The sequence below is a fragment of the Lampris incognitus genome, chromosome 14 (assembly GCF_029633865.1).
Source record: "Lampris incognitus isolate fLamInc1 chromosome 14, fLamInc1.hap2, whole genome shotgun sequence".
Lineage (NCBI taxonomy): Eukaryota > Metazoa > Chordata > Actinopteri > Lampriformes > Lampridae > Lampris > Lampris incognitus.
This window is the reverse complement of record NC_079224.1, coordinates 19,457,945-19,480,035: the sequence shown is the minus strand read 5'-3', so window position 1 is coordinate 19,480,035 and position 22,091 is coordinate 19,457,945. Positions and strand designations below refer to the sequence as shown.

Sequence of the window (22,091 nt, the reverse complement as noted above, 5' to 3'; positions counted from 1 at the left end):
TCTCATTAATAAACTTTTTTACACATCAGAGTATGCCTTACTCAGTGACTTACCTTGTCAATAAGTAAAAACAAATAACAATAGTAATGATGGAAATTAAAAATGGAATGAAAATAAGAAATATAGTGGAAAAAATGAAATTAATTTGTGTGTGTGTGCGTGCGTGTGTTTGTAAGCAAAGGAATTAAAGCAATAAAAATACCGAAAACAAGCAAAAAAGAAACCCAGATAATAAAAGCAACAACAAAGGTGTCCCATTAAACAAAGAACAGTGACAGCAATAAAATACTGGGGAAAAAATCTCCAACAATAAAAACAATAATGAGGAAAAACAATAACAGCATCCACAAAGGTATCATTGTCATGAGAGAAGCAAGGCCTCCTCCTCATCCATATAGCTCTTTAAAACCATTTTTGGTACCTTTATTGAAATGATTTACACTTGTGCTTTCCTTGAGTTCTTGATCTAAACCATTCCACAGGCTAACTCCACAGTATGAAATACACATGCTTTTGCAAGTGGTGTGAATACTTTGTTTTTGAATTTCAACATTCCTCTTAAATTATACCCACCCTCTCGATCTCAGAACAGTTGTTGTATGTTGCCAGGAAGTTGATTATGTCTTGCTTTGTGCAACATTTGTGCAGTCTTGTATTCTACAAGGTCCACGAACATCGGGCCCTTGAATTTAAAAACAGTTTGTTGGTGTGTTCCCGATATCCTACATTGTTCACTATCCTTATAGCGCTTTTTTGCAGTACACATAGCGGTTGTAGGTTGCTTTTGTAGGTATTACCCCATACCTCCAATCAATAATTCAAATATGGCAATACAAGTGAACAATACAGTAAGTACAAAGTTTTATGATTCAGAATATGCCTTGTCTTCCCCAGCACTCCAATGCTCCTTGCCATTTTTGTCCTCACAAATCTTATATGAGGTTTCCAGCAGATCTTGTGGTCAAGAACCACACCAAGAAATTAATTCTCATATACTCTTTCAATGTTTATATTGTCGATCATTATTTCTAACTTGTCTATTTTGCAATTTCCAAATAACATAAGCTTTGTTTTGTTCAGATTTAAAGATAAATTGTTTCTGTCAAACCACTTTTTTTTATCTTTCTCATTTCAGCTGTTATCAACTCCAAAAGCTCCCGTAAGTTCTCCCCCAAACATAAAATTGTTACACTGGTTTAGTGAAGATGGAGTGCCGGGTGAGGTGAAACATCCATGAAATTTGAATAGGGAATCATATTGCACTGGTTTAGTGAGGCTCTTTAAGAACGAAAAAAATCATTTTCATTGTAATCTATAAGTAATTCATGTTTCTGTTTAAGAAATAAAGAGTAAGAGATGTCAAGGAAATGAAATAGCTCTGGCTAGCGTTCCGATTTGATTTTGATTGTTCACAGAAGACAACCAACAGCTTCTCATGGGCCCCACCCAGTTTGTGGATTGCATGTGGACTGTGGAGCAGGTTGCTGTGTGTTTTGACGGTTGGGTGTGAACTGCTTATCAGCTCACACCCCACCATCAAAGGTAGATTACATAGTCAGGCCAGTTGAGCCCAACAGCTCAGTCACACCTACCATATATCAGTCATGTAGCACATGCCATTGTGGAAATAAGAGATATTGGTATTTTCTGTATACAATTTAAGATTTAATGACGCACAATGTATTTTGCATCATTCCATGTTATGAAGAATACCATAAATTATGTATATTGTATCACTGAGTACCAAAGAGTATCATTAATTTTGAATTTGCCAACATTCAGTCAAGTACTCAGAGTATCAAAAAATATGTATTTTGCATCACTCATTATCAGTAGTCAGAGTACCAGAAATTATGTCTTCTCCATCCTGGGGCCTTTCTCCATCACTGACTCTGGCAACCACTACGTCCTCGTGGCTATGGATTACTTCACAAACTGGTCAGAGGCGTACGCAGTGCCGGATCAGAGTGCTACCATGACAGCGGAGAGGTTGGTGGATGAGATATTCACCCGCTTCGGAGTTCCCGCTGAGCTCCACAAGCACGGAACTTCGAGTTCCAGGTCTTCAGTGAGGTCTGCCAGCCTCTGGGGTGAACAGGACGAGGACGACGCCGCTCCATCCTTAAAGTGACGGGCTGGTGGAGCAGTTCAATCGTACACTGAACTTGCCATCCTCACCACCCAACATCAGCGGGACTGGGACCACCGCCGGCCTGTGGTCCTACCGGACTGCTGTTCGGGAGTCCAGCCAGTGCACGCCCGCTGCACTCATGTTCGGGCGGGAACTCCGGACACCGATGGACTTGATTATTGATTATTAATGTGTTGTCTGCTTGAGGGTTGACTCGGACTGGGTAGACGATTGTGTTGCTGACTGACTGACTGACTGTAGGACCGTGACCCGGATTACTGTGTTCAGTGACGACCTTGTTGGGGGAATCTATTGTTCGGCAACTATGGGGCAGGGGCAGTATAAAGGTGCACTCCTGGTGTCGTGAGGTGTATGGGACACAGGAGCTGTCATTTAAAAAATGCATCCTTGCCTCTCCTTTCGCATCAGTTCCATTCAGTTCTGACGAGGTGTTAAAATTAAATAGCACTCTCGGGGTCGTACGGTGTATGGGACACGAGAGTTGCGAGTAAGAAATCTCTTATCTCTCCAGTCTTCCACGCCGGCTCGCCACAATATAAATGTTCTGCAGTTCTGCAGCGGTAACGGAGGTAAGGATGCCAGTCAGCTGGCTCCTCTGTAACCTGACCCCACGGTCCCGAACAGATCGAAAAAAATCCCGGATTTAAGTTTTAAGAGCACCGACTCTTTAAAAAGAAAACGCCCCCACAACACCACGAAGAAACGCAGGTACACGCACCAATGGTGGCTGGCCAATAGAGGGCGTTAGGGTGCGACCCTCATTGGTGGAAGGTGTTTTTTGATTTTGATTTTTAAAATGATAATTACTTATTTTAAGTATGTGTGTTTAAATGCACAATAATGTAATATATAAAATACAGATCTTTATGTTTGGGGGGAAATTAGCGTCCTGTTTATCCCGTCTTTCTTTGGGGGGCGATAGAAACATCACCCAGTCAATGCAGCAGCGCAGACAATTGCTGAAACAAGATGTGCACATAGCAAGATAAAAATTAGCCAGTCAGCGTCTTCGAATCTGATGTCTAGCGGGAGATTATTTTATCAGTCGGTAGTGGAGTAGGGACACCTGACGTTGGTAACAATGGTGAACACCAGTAGTCAAGACACAGGATTTCAGCAGCCTCCAAATTCAGTAAGATCTCTTAACCAGAATCCATCGGCGAAGGGAACTTTGGTGGAGAAACTACAAGTCAAAGAGCTTGGCCTTATTCAACCTGACATCAAAATCAGACAACAGGCAAGCGAAAAGGGTAAAATATACATGCAAGCCTTCTCCAATGTTGACACAACAGGAAGGCTTGGCTAACTGGATGCAGTCATGTCGTATTTTGCTTCCCATGCTTACTTTTTTAAACGGTGGAGACAGATAGAACATGGACTGTTACAAGAGTAAGAGACAGTGGCTACACAATAAAATCTGTATGGGCAATATCCGACTCCTCAATGAAACTAGACACAAGCCTACTTGCTCAGTGAATCCAAACATACATCATCAGTGAAATCACAAATGCACAAATTAATGTAGCGGCATTTGATCGCACACAACTGGTCTATTACCTTGTTATACACAGAGGTGGAAAAAGTACAAAAATATTGTACTCAAGTAAAAGTACCAATACTTTGATTAAATATTACTCAAGTAGAAGTAAAAGTACTCATCTGAAAATGTACTCAAGTAAAAGTAAAAAGTAGTTCATTTGAAATGTACTTTAAGTAAAAGTTACTTAGTTACTTTCTTTGTGTGGGGTGTGAGGGTAGTAAAAATAGGATAAGGGGTCAGAAATCCATAACTATTTTGTTTTTAATTAAAGAACAAGTGTAACAAATGTAAGCGCAATAACAACAACTGAACTTCTTGTTCAGTTTAAGTAGCATCTTAAAGTTAGTTGAGCTCATCCATTCAGTGGTACAACATTAAACATGCTTACTCTCACGTTTTCTCTCTCTCACTCTCTCTCTCACATGCACACACTCTCCCTCTCTCTCCCTCCCACCCTCTCTCTCTCTCACTCACACAGGTAAAAAGTACAAAGTAATGCCCACATGATGACGCTCATAAGTGTTGCTACAAAGTCAAACTGACATAAAGGAGCAGCAATATTCCAGAGGAGACATGCTTGTGTGTGTGTGTGTGTGTGTGTGTGTGTGTGTGTGTGTGTGTGTGTGTGTGTGTGTGTGTGTGTGTGTGTGTGTTTGTTAACCGTCAGAGAATGAGAATGTGTTAATGCCATCTCCACAGCTGCAAGAGCGCTATAGAGGGCATGTGTGTGTAAGTGCGATAACAACAAAGAATACCTACACAAATGTAAGTGTAATTACAACAACATACATGTCAACACCAACAGCTGTTATACTGCAAATCAAGGCCGCTAGTTTTGTGACACCCTGAATCACCTGTAACCTAGTCTACAAACTTCTTGTTCAGTTTAAGCAGCTGCTGATTTTCAAAGTTAATTGAGCTCATCCATTTAGTGGTAAAAAACATTAAACAGGCTTGTGCACGCCTACTTTCTCTCTCTGTCTCTCTCTCTCAGAGAGGTACAAACTACAAAGTAATGTCCACATGATGACGCTCACAAGTGTTACAAAATTAAAGGAACTAACATAAAAGAGCAGCAATATTCCAGAGAGGAATATTGCAAATCAAGGCCACTAGTTTTGTGACACCCTAAATCACCTATAACCTAGTCTACAAACTTCTTTTTCAGTTTAAGCAGCAGCTGATTTTCAAAGTTAGTTGAGCTCATCCTTGCTCGCTTTGCAGTGAACAGTAATCCAGCACAACTGAAAAGCCGCTCGCAGGCAGCTGAAGCAGGCAGGCCAGTGTTGAGTTTCAGAGAGAGTTTTTTTAAATTTGGAAAGCAGTTTAGCAGATCCATATCGTTTGGGATACAGGCTAGGTACCCTTCCAACTCCCCTGTACCTTCTGACGTTCTGGACTTCATTGAGGAGAAGAAATCATCTTCATCTGAGGAATGTTGTCCAACTTGCTCCACTTCCACCTCTGCCATCTGGTCAAGGTGTTGTCTGACATAAGCCAGACCTGTCGAGTGACAAACAACACATTTCTGACAATTAAGACTTGATTAATTTACCAAGAGTGCACCATAATGCATAATGCCTTATAGCACTGACCACATTGTATTGAGTATAAAACAAAGTAGAGCTCCAATAAACTGTTGAAAAGCAGTTTATTATAAGATGCAATCATACCTGCTTCTATGACATCAGGCCTCTCTGTCCAGGTGGTCTTGAACTTCGGTAGAAGTATTGCTGCCGCAATCAGTTCTGGGTCCATCATCATCTCACCAAAACGCTTTTGGACACCATCCTGAATGGCTTTGATGAGTGGTAGACACATCTTGGATGAGGTCTCCTGCCTTTTGAGTTTTGCTTGTAGCTGACATATCACTGGAAGAAGCCACCCTGAGTGTGTGTTGGTCTCTGACTGAAGTATGTTCAAGGCCTTTACCAGAGGTTTCATCACCGAGCAGTAATCAGTCAGGAAAGCAATTTCTGCTTGAGTCAGCCTGGCATAAATAGAATACAAACAATTGTTAGGAAATCAAGCAGGAAAAGTTAAGTTTCAAGTATGTAAACACACATTCACACTTTCATACTGTTGAAATGCAAATTAAAACTTACGTTTTTAATTTGAATTCTTCACAAATATTCCTGATTGCCTCCTCCCCTTTCTCTTGTATGATCCATATGATTCTCTCCACAGCCATGAATGTTGAATTCCACCGCGTTTGATTTGGTCGGATGAGCTGGAGTCGGCAATGATCTTCCACAACTTCTGCTGCCATGTATGAACGACCCGTATTGTTCCACATGGCTTGACATTTCCCAAAGGCTGCACGTGATAGTCTCTTGTATGTGTCCATCTTCTTTTCTGCTATCTCAGCATCTGTTGTGGCAACTAAGTTGAGAAGATGGCATGCACACCTTTGGTGTGTAGGAAGTTGGTACTCCAGGCCATTATCTTGCTCCAGGATGCTGAATGTGTCCAGGTAGTTAGCTGTGGGCTCATCATCAATTGAATCTCTGTCCGACTCAGCATCTGATTCTGCATCCTCAGACTGACTCTGTTCTCCGAAGACACTAAAAGCTTTAACGAAGTTTGAGCCACTATCTGTTGTGGTTCTCACCACTTTGCCCCTGATTCTATACTGACAGTATATGTCGTCAAGTGCCCCTGCAAGGACATCAAAGGTGTGGGACCCTCTTAACCTCTTACATGCAAGCGCAGCTGATCTCCTCTCAAAGGTTTCTTCATCCACCCAATGACCCGTCACCCCAATAAAACTTTGCTGGTGTGCAGTCCAACAATCTGTAGTGGTGGCAACGTAGCTCACTTTACTGAGATGGGACATGACATTCTTCTTCATCTGAATGGCAGATGCCTCTAATCTTGTCCGGACAGTGGACCTGGAAATGACCTTGCATTGTGGATTTAGCGTTGTCAAAAGTTCTTTGAATGCAGGTTGTTCAACCAAACTAAATGTATGAAGGCCCTCACATATTAGCCTAATGATGATCTTGTCGATCTTGCCTTGTGGCACACGGCGGTTGCCTCCCACTGTCATGGCATCTTTTATATTTGTTTGCTTGCTTGGACTTGGTGGATTTGCTTGGTGGGTTCGCTTCCCTGGCTTTGCTCGGCTAAAAGCCAACTGTTTGGATGGATGTTTCCTCTGTGAAAAAAAAGAAAAGGGTATTATCAGTAGAGGAATCAATGTGGTGCGTATTAAACACACTGAAATTAAAACTTTGATAAATAAAAGTTTTCTATTTCTTTAGTCATCACATTTTGTCTATTACATTGTATTAAGCACAATATGCCACAATCCAGAGGGTATTACAATGCTGCACCCTTCCCAACAAAATCAATGATTTGGATTTGAATGCTAAAATTGAGATTTCAAATCAACATCAAAAGCCAATGTGTTTCTATAGCCTACCAGTATTATGATACAGAGGAAGGAGACATATCAATGCATGTGTAATCATCATAGCTGCTTGCATGCACACAGAGCAACAATCGCCTACTAGTGATCTAATCCCTTGTCGTTGATATGAAGGAGTCAAAACAATCTTTTCTGGGTCTGCCTAGTAGGCGGTGAGCTACGAGGCCTTATCGTGCAGTCGTGCACCCTCCTTACAATCGAACGAAACCAACTTTTTTTGAAAGGTCTGACCATGCTGAACATGTTAACAAATGTTAACATTGAAAATTTTGGGTTGCACGTCAGGTTTCAGGTACTCAATGCATTTCAGTGTATTTCCCTCCATTGGCTCTCCATGAGCAAGGGGAAGGTGTGACATCTGTCTCTGCATGTTTAATCACATCTAGAGGACACAAGCTTTTGGAAAATGTATGGTTTCAGTGGTATTATTGGCTTTCCATAATAGTAGAGACCAAAATTTAAAGTCTTTCTACTTGATTTGCCTTGTAAATCGAGTAGAAAGACTTTACATTCTGGCCTTTATTATTTAGAGAAAGCCAATAATACCACTAAAACCATACATTTATCACTAGATGTGATTAACTTGCAAAGACAGATGTCACACTTTTCCCTTGCTCATGGAGAGTCATGTTCCTGTAATTGTAATGCATTTCCAATGGAGGGAAATACATTGAAATGCATTGAGTACCTGAAACATGAAATGCAACCCAAAATTTTCAATGTTAACATTTGTTAACATGTTCAGCATGGTCAGACGTTTTTAAAAAAAGTTGGTTTCGTTCGATTGTAAGGAGGGTGCACGGTAAGGCCCCTTAGCTCCCCGCCTATAGTGGAGGAGCGCTGAGTGCCCTGTAATGTTGGTTAGGCAAAGTGCCTCACACTACAACCCTCTCTGTTAACACAGTTGATACATTTGATTTGACTGTAAATTCAAAGACACAATCAAATTGAAACCCGTGGCAATTTCGACGGGGTAACACCGACTATTCATAGCAGCTAAATTTAACCAAGGCTAATTTCCCCGAGTCCACTCAAGACTACTAGCAACTAACAGTTAGCCTTTACACACTCAAGTACCAGGGGCTAGCTGTTATGCAAATTTAGCCAATGTCCTAAAGACTTAAACAGACTGCAAATATACATTACGCGTTTTGTATCTGTTTGAAGTACAATAAACATGCGGATTGTCGGCTGGAGCGAGTTCATTTGGTACTTAATGATGTGTCACGTTTGATTATGTTAGCATAGCAGCTAATTAGAATGTGCTGGCTAGCTGTGGGTTTCTTCTACTGTCAATGGTTGCAGGTGCTAGCATAAAAATGCCCACGAAATGGGGTGAGCCTGGGTTGGCTATGTTAAATAAAACTACTAATGAGACAGCAGAAATACTTACCAAAACATGCTTCTGCAGATTTGAAGTGGAGTTGTTGAAAGCAGACAGGTACTTCACTGCTGGGAGGCACATCTTGCACTGCATGATGATGCTGTTGCCTTTCCTACGCTTGAACAAAAAGAAATCTTCCAAATGTGGCCAAGGATTTTTTTTCTGCATCTAGTTCTACAGACTTCGATGTTTCAGCTTGAGCTTCATCTATTATTTCTAGGTCCGGATCTTCTGGACCGCAACCGCTGGCCGTGCCTGCTTTGTCGACCTCCATTCTAGCACTAGAAACTAAAAACTTCGCGCCAACTAACCTAGCTTGTCCGCGCGCGCCCTCTATGTTCACGCGCCAGTGCTAATCACATCATCATTTGTCACTGTTGGTTCTGGCCATTGGTTTACTGTCTATGGTTCTGGCGCGTATTTTTCCCCTGTAGGTTGAATTGTTATTTTTACTCAGTAACGGATAGGATTTATAAAGTAACTAAGTACAATACTTGAGTCAAAACGTACTCAAGTAAAATACAAAATACCGATTTTAAATTGTACTTAAAAAATACAAAATACACAAAAAAAGTATTCAATACAGTAACGTGAGTAAATGTATTTCGTTACTTTCCACCTCTGGTTATACAGCATCGCAAGTAATCAAGTAGTATACAATCACTGAGGTTGGCAACTGCAATAACACATCTAAAGCAACATTTCAGAGCAAGAACACCCATTGCTCTCCGGGCCAATGCAAAATAAACTCACCAGCGACGTGCATTGTTTGAAAAGAAAATATGCACGACAATCTTTCATCTGGGCAAACTTGTCAATAACTTTTCTGTCGAAGTCCACCAATCCATGGATGAATTCATTTTCAGTTGATAGCATAGGAAGTGCATTTAACCCCTGTTGCAACATGGTACTGCGTGCAAATATCTTAATCCTTTTCAACGTGGAAAAGTTTCTCTACACGCCGATACCGTAGACAACGTTAACTAAACGTCTTGATGCACGTCATTCTATTATTTTTTATTGCCTGCTCTCAGCATGGGGCCAACATGATCGTGCCCCACAGTGTATTATTGAAAGCGCGTTGAATATGCGCGCGGTGTTTTCAACTTCTCACTTGGTTAAACGAACGCTGACGGGCCGCGATATTATGAACCCTACATAGGCCTCGCCAAAATCCCGTTTCTGGCTTTGTCACGTGTGCGCCACCGTAGCAACGCGAAAATATGTTGTTATGGGGTTAGCGCTCATCAAGGAAACGCTGTACACCCACAATTTAACCTGTCTAAGTTATCCACAATCAACATTAATATAATACCAATAACGTATCCAAGGAGCAGAGGCGTGTGACAACTAACGTTACTTACCTCCGTTCTGTTGTTGACAGCCAGCAGTCCAAAATTACAAAAGCAGCCAGCTGTCCAAAATTGCGAAAAATACAAAATTACAAAATTGAAGGTAGCTAACGTTAGCTTTGCTTCGCACCGAGTTGATAGTTAATTGTTTCCTTAGCAACGCAGCGGAAATCCGGCGTCCGTTCGCGAGATTTGGGACAGGGTACGGGATTTTGGCGAGGGCTATGTAGGGTTCATAATATCGCTGACGGGCCAGCCCCCTGCTCACCAAACGAAGCCTGCTAGGAGAAGTACTGACACAACAGGTACCGGAAGATATTTGGAATGTATCGAATAATGCTACTGTTGTTATATGTAATAAACGCACAACAATGTTAGTTACGAAGAAAAAAAAATGATATGTTGCACTGAACTTGAATTATTATTGCTCATGTCATGCACTGGCGACATCTGGTGGGCCAGGCCCCACCGGCCCTGATGTAGAGATGTCGTTGGTAAGGGACATGAAACATTTATCTGAGAAGATTCTCTCTGTGTGCGAGGGCACGCAGAGAGAATACAGTCAACGCTCTTGCGTTGCCTATCTACTACGACACTTCCCGACCACTCCGACCCTGAAACCTCGGTCTTTTCGCCGTCCTTCACTCCAAGTGCAAAACAAAAGGTGACCGCGCCTTTGCAGTTTCAGCCCAAGCCTCTGGAATAGCCTTCCCCAATTCATTAGATTCGCTGAATCTTTGGACTGTTTTAAGCGGCTTCTAAAAACCCATTTTTTCAGGCAAGCCTTTTTATAGATCTCTACCCGTGCCTTCTGTTTTGGTTCGTTTTTAGCTTGGTTTATTAATCCCTATTCCATGTTATATATTCATTCAATTTATTTTATTTTACATATTCATTTTGTGTATTGGGTGTAAAGAACTCTGTAACTGTGTGTTTTTTTAAGTTATTTAATTGCTTGCTCGTTTGCTTTGCTTACTTGCTACTAATGCCAACGTACTTTTGCTCAACAGCACAGCTGCGCACTTTCGCCACAAGAGGGCACTGGCGTCACAGTCAATAGCCTTTCCAACAGATGTGTAAAAACGGAAAAAAATAAATGTGTAAAAATGTGTAAAAATAAACAAGTCAATTGTTTACGAGTTCAGTTTCAAATGCAAATGGAAAGTTTGTGCGATGTTGTTTTTTTGTGTGAGAATGCTTCAAATTGTTAACAATCGCATTAAATAATCACTAACTATTTCACAGAGCACTGTGTCCTGCGGTTTGTGTTAACTATTTTAGGGATGGTTAATGAAACCGATTGAATATGGCACAGCCCCACCTAGACTATTATTCCCCAGCCGCCACTGACACACACATATGCAAACACACACGCACATGCATCACACACGCACTCACACACACACACACTCACACACACACACACACACACACCCAGAGGGCGTGTGAAGCCATGGCAGATTCCGTTGGACTCCACCCTGCTGTACATGTCCTCGATTCTAGGAAATGTTCGGGTCGAGACATCTGGTTGCCCGGTGCTGCTGCGTGAGAAAACACAGGAGCGGCCTGAGACGTCAGAAAAAGTGAAGAAAAAGCCCCTCCGGCGGTGTGGTCATTCGACAGTCTTGGTGGGATTTACCAAGCGCACCTTTAAAGAGGAAAAATAACAAGATCTGCGACCCGCACTTCTTTTTGTTGTTGTTGGGATTTCTCAATTTGGTAAGTCCAAAAATGCTTTAGGGTTTATTAGTCACATATTCCGTTTGCAGCCGTAATTAAGTTAAGCCCTCGAAGAGTTTTAAGCAATCCGTTTTCAGCGACGATGTCCGATTTGGAGTCTTTTAACGATAGCTAACGTGTAATATTTTGCCCATCCGGTTCTTTTTCCTATAGTCGTCCAGCCTCGCTGGTCCCCGAAACTGCCCCCTGAAAAGGCTTCTTGTTAGGGACTGAGCCGCCACTTGATAGGCTGCAGTTTGTGTGCTTGGCAACTGTTAAAATGGGACTTTCCACAGTAAACCTTTCAAATAGACTAAAATAGTTGTCTTACACCTATATGCGTTTGGCGGGTCACTTTTCTTTATGGAGTAATTACACACGGTGTCGACGAGTGGAAAATACTGCTGCCCGATGGTGCAACGTTTGTTGGGTGTTTTTTTTTTTTTAGATGTTGTTTTCCCTCCCTGTACATGGACGCACACCCTGTAGTCGGGATTAGCTATGCCTGTCCAAAGCAACATATACCAGTAATGTCCAAATTTACTGCCACTAGTCACGATTAGTTTTATCATACTTCCGCCTCGGCGTAAGACTGAAGCAGTCGCAAGTAAAACACCAAGGTCGACGTTACACAAGAAAAATGTTTCACACAACATGGTTGAATGTATGAGTTGCATGTTTGTGCAGCTACACAGTTGCACTAAGCATTTAAAACGCAATCAAGGCTACGTGCAGCAGCCAGCCAGATTAGGCAGAAAGATGTAAATAAATAGCACCTCTGTCAACTTTACTTTTATTACTCAAGGAAATATGTTTGATCGAATATCTTGATGGCGAGTCAGTGTAACGTAATTAGTCCTCTCTTTTTGGTAGAAGAGGATTTGCTAACTGGGTTTGTTATCGAGTAACGTTAATCAACAGTAATTAACGTTAAGGTACAGAGCGTTAGCCTGGTTTATCATTGGTCCATGGTGGTGGATGTCTGTCCATCGCGCGTTTGAAAGCCAGCCAGGGCAGCATGGGTCAGGTCTGCGGAAGTGACGTTTAATAATAATAATACATAATAATACATTTTATTTGTAAATGCACTTTACATTTCATAGAAACCTCAAAGTGCTATAAAACTAATGGATAAAATACATCTACAATAATCAGTACATAGTGCTAGTGAAACAGCAATCACAAGGGCGGCGAAAGTACAGTCATCCACAATCCGTAATCATAGTCCGTGAAACAGAGTCCATGGTCAAAACCATTTAAAAAAGGCATGGGAAAGGAGGTGGCCTGGCTTGGAAAAAACTTTGGTTTACGTTTACGTTTCTTGCAACCTCTTGGCTAATTTCAAGGGTTGACACAATGCAAGTCTGAAGAAACTTGGTTTCGTGCGAGGTTTCGTGAAGAAGTGCCATGTGTAACAAAAGGCCTCTCTGCTGAAACTCTTCAAGGACTTTGGCTTCTCTGGCTCAATATGGAAGTGCCACTTTTTTTGCAACGTGTGTAATTGGTGTGTTTGGGGAAAGTTAAGACGATGAAATAGCATCTGCCACTTGGTTAGAGCTCATACCAACTAGACAATCTTTGTTGCCGGAATAAAACAAAAGACAGCTTTATGTCTGGCACCCACTAGCCACCATGGACCACAGACAAGAGTCCCTTGTCCTATATAATGTCCTCGCCCAATTCAAGTGCATGTGAGGGAGGATAAGTTTAATTCGTTCCTCCGTTTTTTTTAGTTTTTTTTATAATGTTCCACTTTTTATTCTTTTCTGCCTCTGTTACGGCCTCCTTAATTCTGCACAGCAGTGTGTTGTGTTTAAAAAAACAAACAAACAAACTAAGATGATGACAGCCTCCATCTGCCAAATTGCTAACTAGATCTCAAGGTTTCTGTACTCGACCAACCAACGACTTATTTTGACGGGGGGGGGGGGGAATTCAGCTGCATGACGTTGAAAATTCCCCAGCCACTTTGTCGAGTGAACGAAAGAGTTCCTTGTCCTCTGTTACGCCCTCCCCTTATTCAATGGCACACACACCTCAAGGTTTCCTCCCCGGCCGCCTGTGTGTGAAAGTTGATCCGGACTCTTGTTCCCTCTATGACTGCTCCATGGGCAGAGCAACGTGTGATGCATTTTTCCATTTTGTGTTTTTTTGTTGTGTTGCCTAGTGCTGGAGTTGTGATGTCATTTCATGTTGAAAGCCAGCCCTCTAAGTATTTCCCTTTCTGTGTGTATTCCCCTGAAAATGCCTGTGAAAGTAGAGCGCCAAGAGTACTTTGCGCTTTCATGACAAATCTTCACAACTGAATTGGAGAAAACGGATTTCAATCAATCAGTAACTTTGTTGTCCTGTATTTGTTGCACAGTCATGGATCAAAAACATGCAACAGACAATCACAATACACATTAAGACCTACACACACACACTGACATACTCAAAAAGTTCACAATATTAAAAGGAGGGGAAAAAAAGGACCACTAATACAATTTTAAGTAAAATCACATATGTGCGAAAATACTACTACTACTTTTGGCTGCTCCTGTTAGGGGTCACCACAGCGGATAATCCCTTTCCATCTCTTCCTGTCCTCTGCATCGTCCTCTGTCACACCAGCCACCTGCATGTCCTCCCTCACCACATCCATAAACCTCCTCTTTGGCCTTCCTCTTTGCTTCTTCCCTGGCAGCTCCATATTCAGCATCCTTCTCCCAATATACCCAGCATCTCTCCTCCACACATGTCCAAACCATCTCAATCTTGCCTCTCATGCTTTGTCTCCAAACTGTCCAACCTGAGCGGTCCTTCTAATATACTCATCCCTAATCCTGTCCTTCTTCGTCACTCCCAATGAAAATCTTAGCATCTTCAGCTCTGCCACCTCCAGCTCCACCTCCTGTCTTTTCATCAGTGCCACTGTCTCCAAACCATATAACACAGCTGGTCTCACAACCATTTTGTAAACCTTCCTTTGAACTCTTGCTGGTACCCTTCTGTTACAAAGCACTCCTGACACTCTTCTCCACCCACTCCACCCTGCCTGCACTCTCTTCTTCGCCTCTCTTCCACACTCCCCATTGCTTAGAACAGTTGACACCAAGGATTTAAACTCATCCACCTTCGTCACCTGTACTCCTTGCATCTTCACCATTCTGCTGTCTTCCCTCTCATTCACATATTCTGTCTTGCTCCTACTGACTTTGATTCTTCTTTTCTCCAGCGCATACCTCCACCTCCCCGGGCTCGCCTCAAAAAAATGTGCAAAAATACTACATCATATGCAAAGGGGCAAGACTGTAGTAAGTCGAATTCAGTAGGCCACATCAACATGAATAAACTGGGGGGTCATTTTAAAACTGTATTCACAAAATGCAGCAAATGATAACTACTATCCTTTTCAAATATACCACGTTGTTTTGTTGTTTTTTTTCTTTGTTGTTGTTTTTCCAATGATTTCTATGATCAAATGGCGCTTTTAGTCAGGCAGCATCACTATCGATCAACACATAAATCCAAAGCATCACACACGTGTGTGTGTGTGTGTGTATGTGTGTGTGTGTGTGTGTGTGTGTGAGTGTTTGTGTGTGTGTGGTGGTTTTAGGCCGACACTCATCAGATATGTCCTTGCAAGTTAACGTGTGGTTATCTTGCTTTGGGGTGTGCTGCGTGAGAGAGACGACGTGGTGGTGGGCCCATGGTGGTTTTTGTCTACCACATTTTTAAGCAGAACCACATGTTCTCGTTGTCCTGATTTGGCCCAAGAAACCTGTCCCACTTATGTTAAGTGTACCATAAGTCCGGATCAGGTTTTATTACAGCCTAGCCCATATCCTAATTGTAACCATTAGGAGTACACACACACACACACACACGCACACACACACTCCTAAGATCACTCTGTTGGTCCATTATTGCTGAGGCCAAGTGTGTGTTCATGCTTGTGGATATTCAGGGCTTATTTCAAGTTAAGAACTAGCATTTATGTTTATTTGCTCTCCCAATCACAGGAACTTATGGGTAGGGTTGACTTGACTTGATAGTGGATTTCAGAGCAATGGGTAGGAAAAGAGAACGGAAAAAAATATTGAATTTGTCTAACAGTCATTGTGGTGAAGGGTCGTTTTCGTATTTTTTATTCTTTCTTCCCCTCTCTCCTCTCAGACGATATGTCCAGGTCAGATTATCCTCCAGGGTACAACGAGTCCCATGTCCCACTGTACGGGCATCAGGGCGGTAATCAATCCCCTCCCCCTGCCTATGGCTTCCCTGCCTACGGGGGTCCAACTCCAGGCCACCCCTCTGCCCCCTACCCAGCAGGCCCAAATGTAATGCCATACCCTCCAGGTCCATACCCAGGACAGCCTCAGCCTGCTGGGGCTCTAGGAGCTGGCTACCCCAGCCACCCACCCATGCCCCCAATGCCCCCAATCATCCCACCTACCATGCCAACAGATGCCCTGAGCTCAGGTAAGCCACAGCCATATTATTTTAAAGCAAGTAAATGGTTTCTTGTTGGCTCTTTGTACCAAATTCTGTGTGTGTGGTACATGCATATGGAGAAGGGACCTATGGAAATGCACATTTGAATTAAGCAATCTTCACCTCACTATATGGTAGCTGTAAACATAAATCCTTCTCTTAGAGTGTATTGTGGGCGTTCGGGTAGCATAGCGGTCTATTCTGTTGCCTACCAACACAGGGATGGCGGGTTCAAATCCCCATGTTACCCCTGGCTTGGTCGGGCGTTCCTACGGCCGTGTCTGCGGGTGGGAAGCCGGATGTGGGTATGTGTCCTGGTCACTGCACTAGCGCCTCCTCTGGTCAGTCGGGGCACCTGTTCAGGGGGAAGTGGGGACTGGAGGGAATAACATGATCATTCCATGCGCTACATCCCCCTGGTGAGGCTCCTCACTGTCAGGTGAAAAGAAGCAGCTGGTGACTCCACATGTATTGGTGGAGGCATGTTGTAGTCTGCAGCCCTCCCCGGATCGGCAGAGGGGGTGGAGCAGCGACCGGGACAGCTCGGAAGAATGGGGTAATTGGCCGGATACAACTGAGGGGAAAAAGGGGGGGAAATCCTAGGGGAAAAAAAGAGTATACTGTAAGAGTAATTCACACACACCACAGTGGTGAGATGCTGACACTTCTCCACCAACATCACAGGTGATGATTTTGCTGCTAGTGGCAGCGGTTGGGACAGTCTGAGTGTCCGACATGCCTTCATCAGAAAGGTAAAACACATGCTCAAAGTGGTAAAGACACAGATTCACAGTACTGCCTGCAAAGAATGTAGACTGCTCTGTTTAGGAACATCATGTGACATCTTCCTTTTCTCTCTCGGTCTTAACTTTTCAGGTTTATCTGATTCTGGCATCTCAGCTGCTTGTCACTACAGCTATTGTGGCTGTTTTCACATTTGTGTGAGTATTTTGTGTGTGTGTGGGTTTACACATATGAGTAGTGTTTGGGTGTGTTTGCATTATGTGTCCCTCTCTTACCATGTCCCGTTTCTCCCCCTCTCCCAGTGACTCTGTCCGAAATTTTGTACAGCAAAACCAAGCTGTCTATTGGGCATCATTGTAAGTATTAATACTGTAACATTGCAAGAACTTGTATGATGTATAACCTCTGGTTTTATTTTACAAAAATGTGTTAAATCTTAGAAGTCTTTTCACTCTATTCATGCACATATGTCTTTCCAGCGGTGTGTATTTTGTCACCCACCTTGTGCTGGTCTGCTGCAAGGGCCCCAGGTTAGTGGATGCCAACCAAACCCCAACAACAGAACTGTCTTTGTTAATTTTAGTAAAGATGAGTCAAACGGGCACATTTGCAAAATGGTTATTGAGATTTCTAAACCCTCACTCTTTTTTCTTTTTACAGGAGGAAGTTCCCATGGAACGCAATTTTGCTCCTGATCTTTGTAAGTCCAGAAATAGGAATGACGTCAGCCCAGTTTTCTGGACTGAGCTGAAGCCAGTTTCTAAACTACAGTGGTCACCTGAACAGGGATTTCAATTAGTTCTCACATTTTAACTTGGAATGGGTTTAATCCATGTCTGGGGGATCACCGCCAAACCACATCATCACTATGTCTCAACACAATACCCTCCCATATCTCATTATCGGTGAGCGAGGAATCAGTAAAAAGTGGGTTAACTGTTAACACTTGATTCTTTTTTCAGAGATGTGTTTTCTCGAAGAGAATCAATTTTCATGCCATTTTAGAAATTGATAACTGACTGCCTTGTATCTCATGAATTTCTATCTTATGGATTCACGTGCAGCTGGCACGGTAGTGCAGTGGTTAGCGCGGTTGCCTCACAGCAAGAAGGTCCTGGGTTTGAACCCCGGGGTAGTCCAACCTTTGGGGGGGTCATCCCAGGTCATCCTCTGTGTGGAGTTTGCATGTTCTCCCCGTCGCTGTGTGGGTTTCCTCCGGGTGCTCGGGTTTCCTCCCACAGTCCAAAGACATGTAGGTCAGGTGAATCAGCCATACTAAAATTGTCCCTAGGTGTGAATGTGTGTGTGTGTGTGTGGGCGGGCCCTGTGATGGTCTGGCGGCCCGTCCAGGGTGTCTCCCTGCCATCCGCCCAATGACTGCTGGGATAGGCTCCAACATCCCATGACCCTAAACTGGATAAGCGGTTTGAATGGATGGATGGATTCACGTGCTAAAAAACCTGTTCAACTTTTTTTCTGCAGAGTTGGGTAGGAGTGTCTAGATGGGTTCTCATCATGTCACTCGATTGTGAAGGACATTGTAACTCAGCAGTTAGACCAATGAAGTGCTCTGCTCTATAATTTCAAAAATATCTTCTTGTTTCTGCAGACTCTATCCATGTCTTATATGACTGGAGCCATATCCAGGTGAGACACTCACGTACACCCCCACACAAACAGCAATGGCATAAACATCCAGCTTTCTTTATCTAATAGTTGTTTGTGTATTAATTGCCTTTTGTAGTCATTATGATACAAAAGCAGTGTTCCTTGCTCTGGCTATCACTGCTGTTGTCTGCATCGCTGTCACCATCTTCTGTTTCCAGACAAAGGTAAGATGTGCATCACTGGGTTCAAAATGTGTGTGTGTGTGTGTGTGTGTGTGTGTGTGTGTGTGTGTGTGTGTGTGTGTGTGTGTGTGTGTGTGTGTGTGTGTGTGTGCCATGTTTAACTATGCTAATGGGGACATTTGGTCCCCATTTTATGGGGCCCCGCAAGTAAAAGGGTCTATTTTAGGGTTAGGACTTGGTTTTAGGGTTAAGGTTAGAATTAAGGTTAGGTTAAGGTTAGGGTAAGGGTTAGGGTTAGGCATGTGGTTTGCGTGGTTAGGGTTAGGGGCTAGGAAATGAATGTAGTCAATGAGGGGGCCCCACAAGTATAGATTTGCGAGTGTGTGTGTGTGTGTGTGTGTGTGTGTGTGTGTTTTCGTTTGACATAGCCCACATGTCGGGTGTCCGGATGGTGTGGCAGTCTGTTCCATTGCCTACCAACACGGATCGCCGGTTTGAATCCCCGCGTTACCTCCGGCTTGGTCGGGCATCCCTACAGACACAATTGGCCATGTCTGTGGGTGGGAAGCCGGGTGTGGGTATGTGTCCTGGTTGCTGCACTAGTGCCTCCTCTGGTCGGTCAGGGTGTCTGTTTGGGGGGAGGGGGAACTGAGGGGGAATAGCGTGATCCTCCCATGTGCTACGTCCCCCTGGCGAAACTCCCCACTGTCAGGTGAAAAGAAGTGGCTGGCGACTCCACATGTATCAGAGGAGGCATGTTGTAGTCTGCAGCCCTCCCCGGATCGGCAGAGGGGTTGGAGCAGCGACCGGGACAGCTCGGAAGAGTAGAGTAACTGGCCGATACAACTGGGGAGAAAAAGGGGGAAAATCAAAAAAAGAAAAGAAAAAAGAAATGGCTCACATGTGTGTCTGTACCTGCTTTTGGTTCTCAGGTTGACTTCACCAAATGCCAAGGTCTCTTCTGTGTGCTTGGAATCGTCATGCTGGTGACAGGCATCATCACGGTGATTGTGCTGTCTTTCAAATACGTGAGTCACTGACATTGACATACCTAATCATTGTCTTTCTCCTCCCTACCCATCAGACACACTTTACAGTTGGATATGATCTTTTTAATGTTTTTGTTTTTAATCTTTACAGATTCCATGGCTTCACATGCTTTATGCTGCCTTAGGAGCCATAGTCTACACCCTTGTAAGTTCTTGACTTAGATGACAAAGCTTGCAATCATGCGAGGATTTTATGAAGATCATCTCAGTGTGTCATAATTTTGTTGTTTTAAGCAGTGTCACATTTTGTTTTGCTAAAATACTGTCAGCGGGCGCCCGGGTGGCATGGCGGTCTATTCTGTTGCCTACCAACACGGGGATCTCCAGTTCGAATCCCCGTGTTACCTCCGGCTTGGTCGGGCATCCCTACAGACACAGTTGGCTGTATCTGTGGGTGGGGAGCCGGATGTGGGTGTGTCCTGGTCGCTGCAGTAGCGCCTCATCTGGTCAGTCGGGGTGCCTATTTGGGGGGGGGGACTGGGGGGAATAGCGTGATCCTCCCACACGCTATGTCCCCCTGGCGAAACTCCTCACTGTTAGGTGAAAAGAAGCGGCTGGCGACTCCACATGTATCAGAGGGGGCATGTTGTAGTCTGCAGCCCTCCCCGGATCGGCAGGGGGGGGCAGCGACCGGGATGGCTTAGAAGAGTGGGTTAATTGGCTGGATACATTGGAGAGAAAAAGAGGGGGGGATTTAAAAAAATAAATTAATTAAATTAAATACTATGTCAGCAGCAGTTTTCTTTGTACGTCATTCCGAAAGTTTGTCTTTGCACTTAATTTAAAACTAGACTTGATTTTTGTGGATACTATTGTTAACACAAACATTACTGCAGATCTCTACATCAGTTTTATGTATTACATGTCCTCCTTAGCTCTAGGCACCCCTGTGATGTGGCACAGCACACCTGTAATGTTGTTGTCCCCCCCCCCCCCCAATGTTTTCTGTTGCACTATAGTTCTTGGCCTACCACACACAGCTGCTGATAGGAAACAGGAAGTACTCCATCAGTCCTGAGGAGTACGTGTTTGCTGCTCTTTCCATCTATGTTGACATCATCCAGATCTTCATTTTCCTCTTGCAGATCATTGGCGCCTCAAGCAAATAGATCCACAATAGGTGGGGCGATTATCCGGGGCCAACAGGGTGTAGACAGAAATCCACTAAAGCAAAACCATTCCATGTTTCCATCTGCCCCTGTCTCATTTCCCAGTTAATCTTCCAAAGAGGTTGTAGACACAAAAGAAAACTGTCAGCAGGGGATAATCATGATACAGTAGGAAGTAGTGATTCCAAAAATCCTTACTGCATTCAGTTGCCAGTGAATAGATTAGAGAGCTAAACTTCATTAATATGGCCCGACGGCATGATTTCTAAGGTTTGTTAATGATCTGGAAGTTGGTGCGTGTTGTCTGTCAAATCACAATCAGTTGATTGAATCATGAAGTGCTTAGGGGTATATATATGTTAGGGTCATCTTAAAGTTGTGGAGTTGTATATGCACATAAAATGCACTTTTTCTTTTTCTGTTAAGAATAATTCTTCGATTTGAAACATTTCAAATAGTATTCTGTACAGTATACCATATAAACACCAAAGTTGTAGCTGCACTATGTATCCAGGTATTTGCTGGATGAACAGTTTGTTCTTCTCTGTATGAATTCAAATGTCTTAAGGTGGTACCTGTCTGAATGAGATGGGAGAAAATGAGGGAAACTGTTTATTCTAGTCTGCATACCCAACATTACAAGTACAGGGGGTATCGCTATTGTTTTCTTACATGGCTCTGAAGTTTTGACTCCAGTACTGTACAAGGGAGAAATTGGTCAGAATATACAGTGGTTTGTCTATGAAACAACATACACAATGATTTTTCGTAATGTTAGAAACTGCCATGGGTTATAATGCTAGCAAGCTTTTGCAAATGTTTTAAGACACTGTTGGGTAATGCAAGTGTTTTGATATAATGGTATTTGCTGACATTACTGCTGTTTTCATAATTCTATCAATAAAATAGAATTTTGTATCTTTGTGATGTACAGGGGATATATATTCACTTGGCTTTTGTAGTATTATTACATTCTGGGTTGTAACCCCCGGGAGGGACCTGTTTATAATCTAATGAGAAAAAGACTGAGGTGATCCATTTTGCAAACATCTTCTATGTATGGTTTTATCCTTGTGCAGCATTGTCAAAAGAATGGCTTTTGCTACACAGAATACACTGAGGGCCAGAATAATTATCACAGGACATTTACAAAAAAGTAATTCTTGTAAACATCTCTGTTCATATGAATGTTTCTTGACAAGCCTTGATCTGATAAAGACCACACATTTTGTACACAGTGTGCCATACACACTCTTAGAATGAATTGTGACTACAGTTTGGCCCAGGTGCTGTTAGAAAGGGGTAGGGTTGTTTTCCAAGCTGTAACCGTAGTAAAATAAGGCTCC

At 43.1% G+C, this 22,091-nt stretch overlaps 1 protein-coding gene across 1 annotated transcript; it reads left to right on the top strand.

The window, feature by feature from the left end:
• The first annotated feature begins 11,331 nt into the window (after positions 1-11,331).
• tmbim1a (transmembrane BAX inhibitor motif containing 1a) lies at positions 11,332-20,756 on the top strand. Its single transcript, XM_056292563.1, has 12 exons — positions 11,332-11,577; positions 15,736-16,041; positions 16,738-16,805; positions 16,930-16,994; positions 17,100-17,153; positions 17,277-17,327; positions 17,458-17,497; positions 18,407-18,444; positions 18,542-18,629; positions 19,520-19,615; positions 19,728-19,781; positions 20,596-20,756. Exons 2-12 carry the CDS (start codon positions 15,741-15,743, stop codon positions 20,743-20,745), a joined length of 1,005 nt encoding a protein of 334 aa, XP_056148538.1. The 5' UTR covers positions 11,332-11,577; positions 15,736-15,740; the 3' UTR covers positions 20,746-20,756.
• The last annotated feature ends 1,335 nt before the right edge of the window (positions 20,757-22,091 follow it).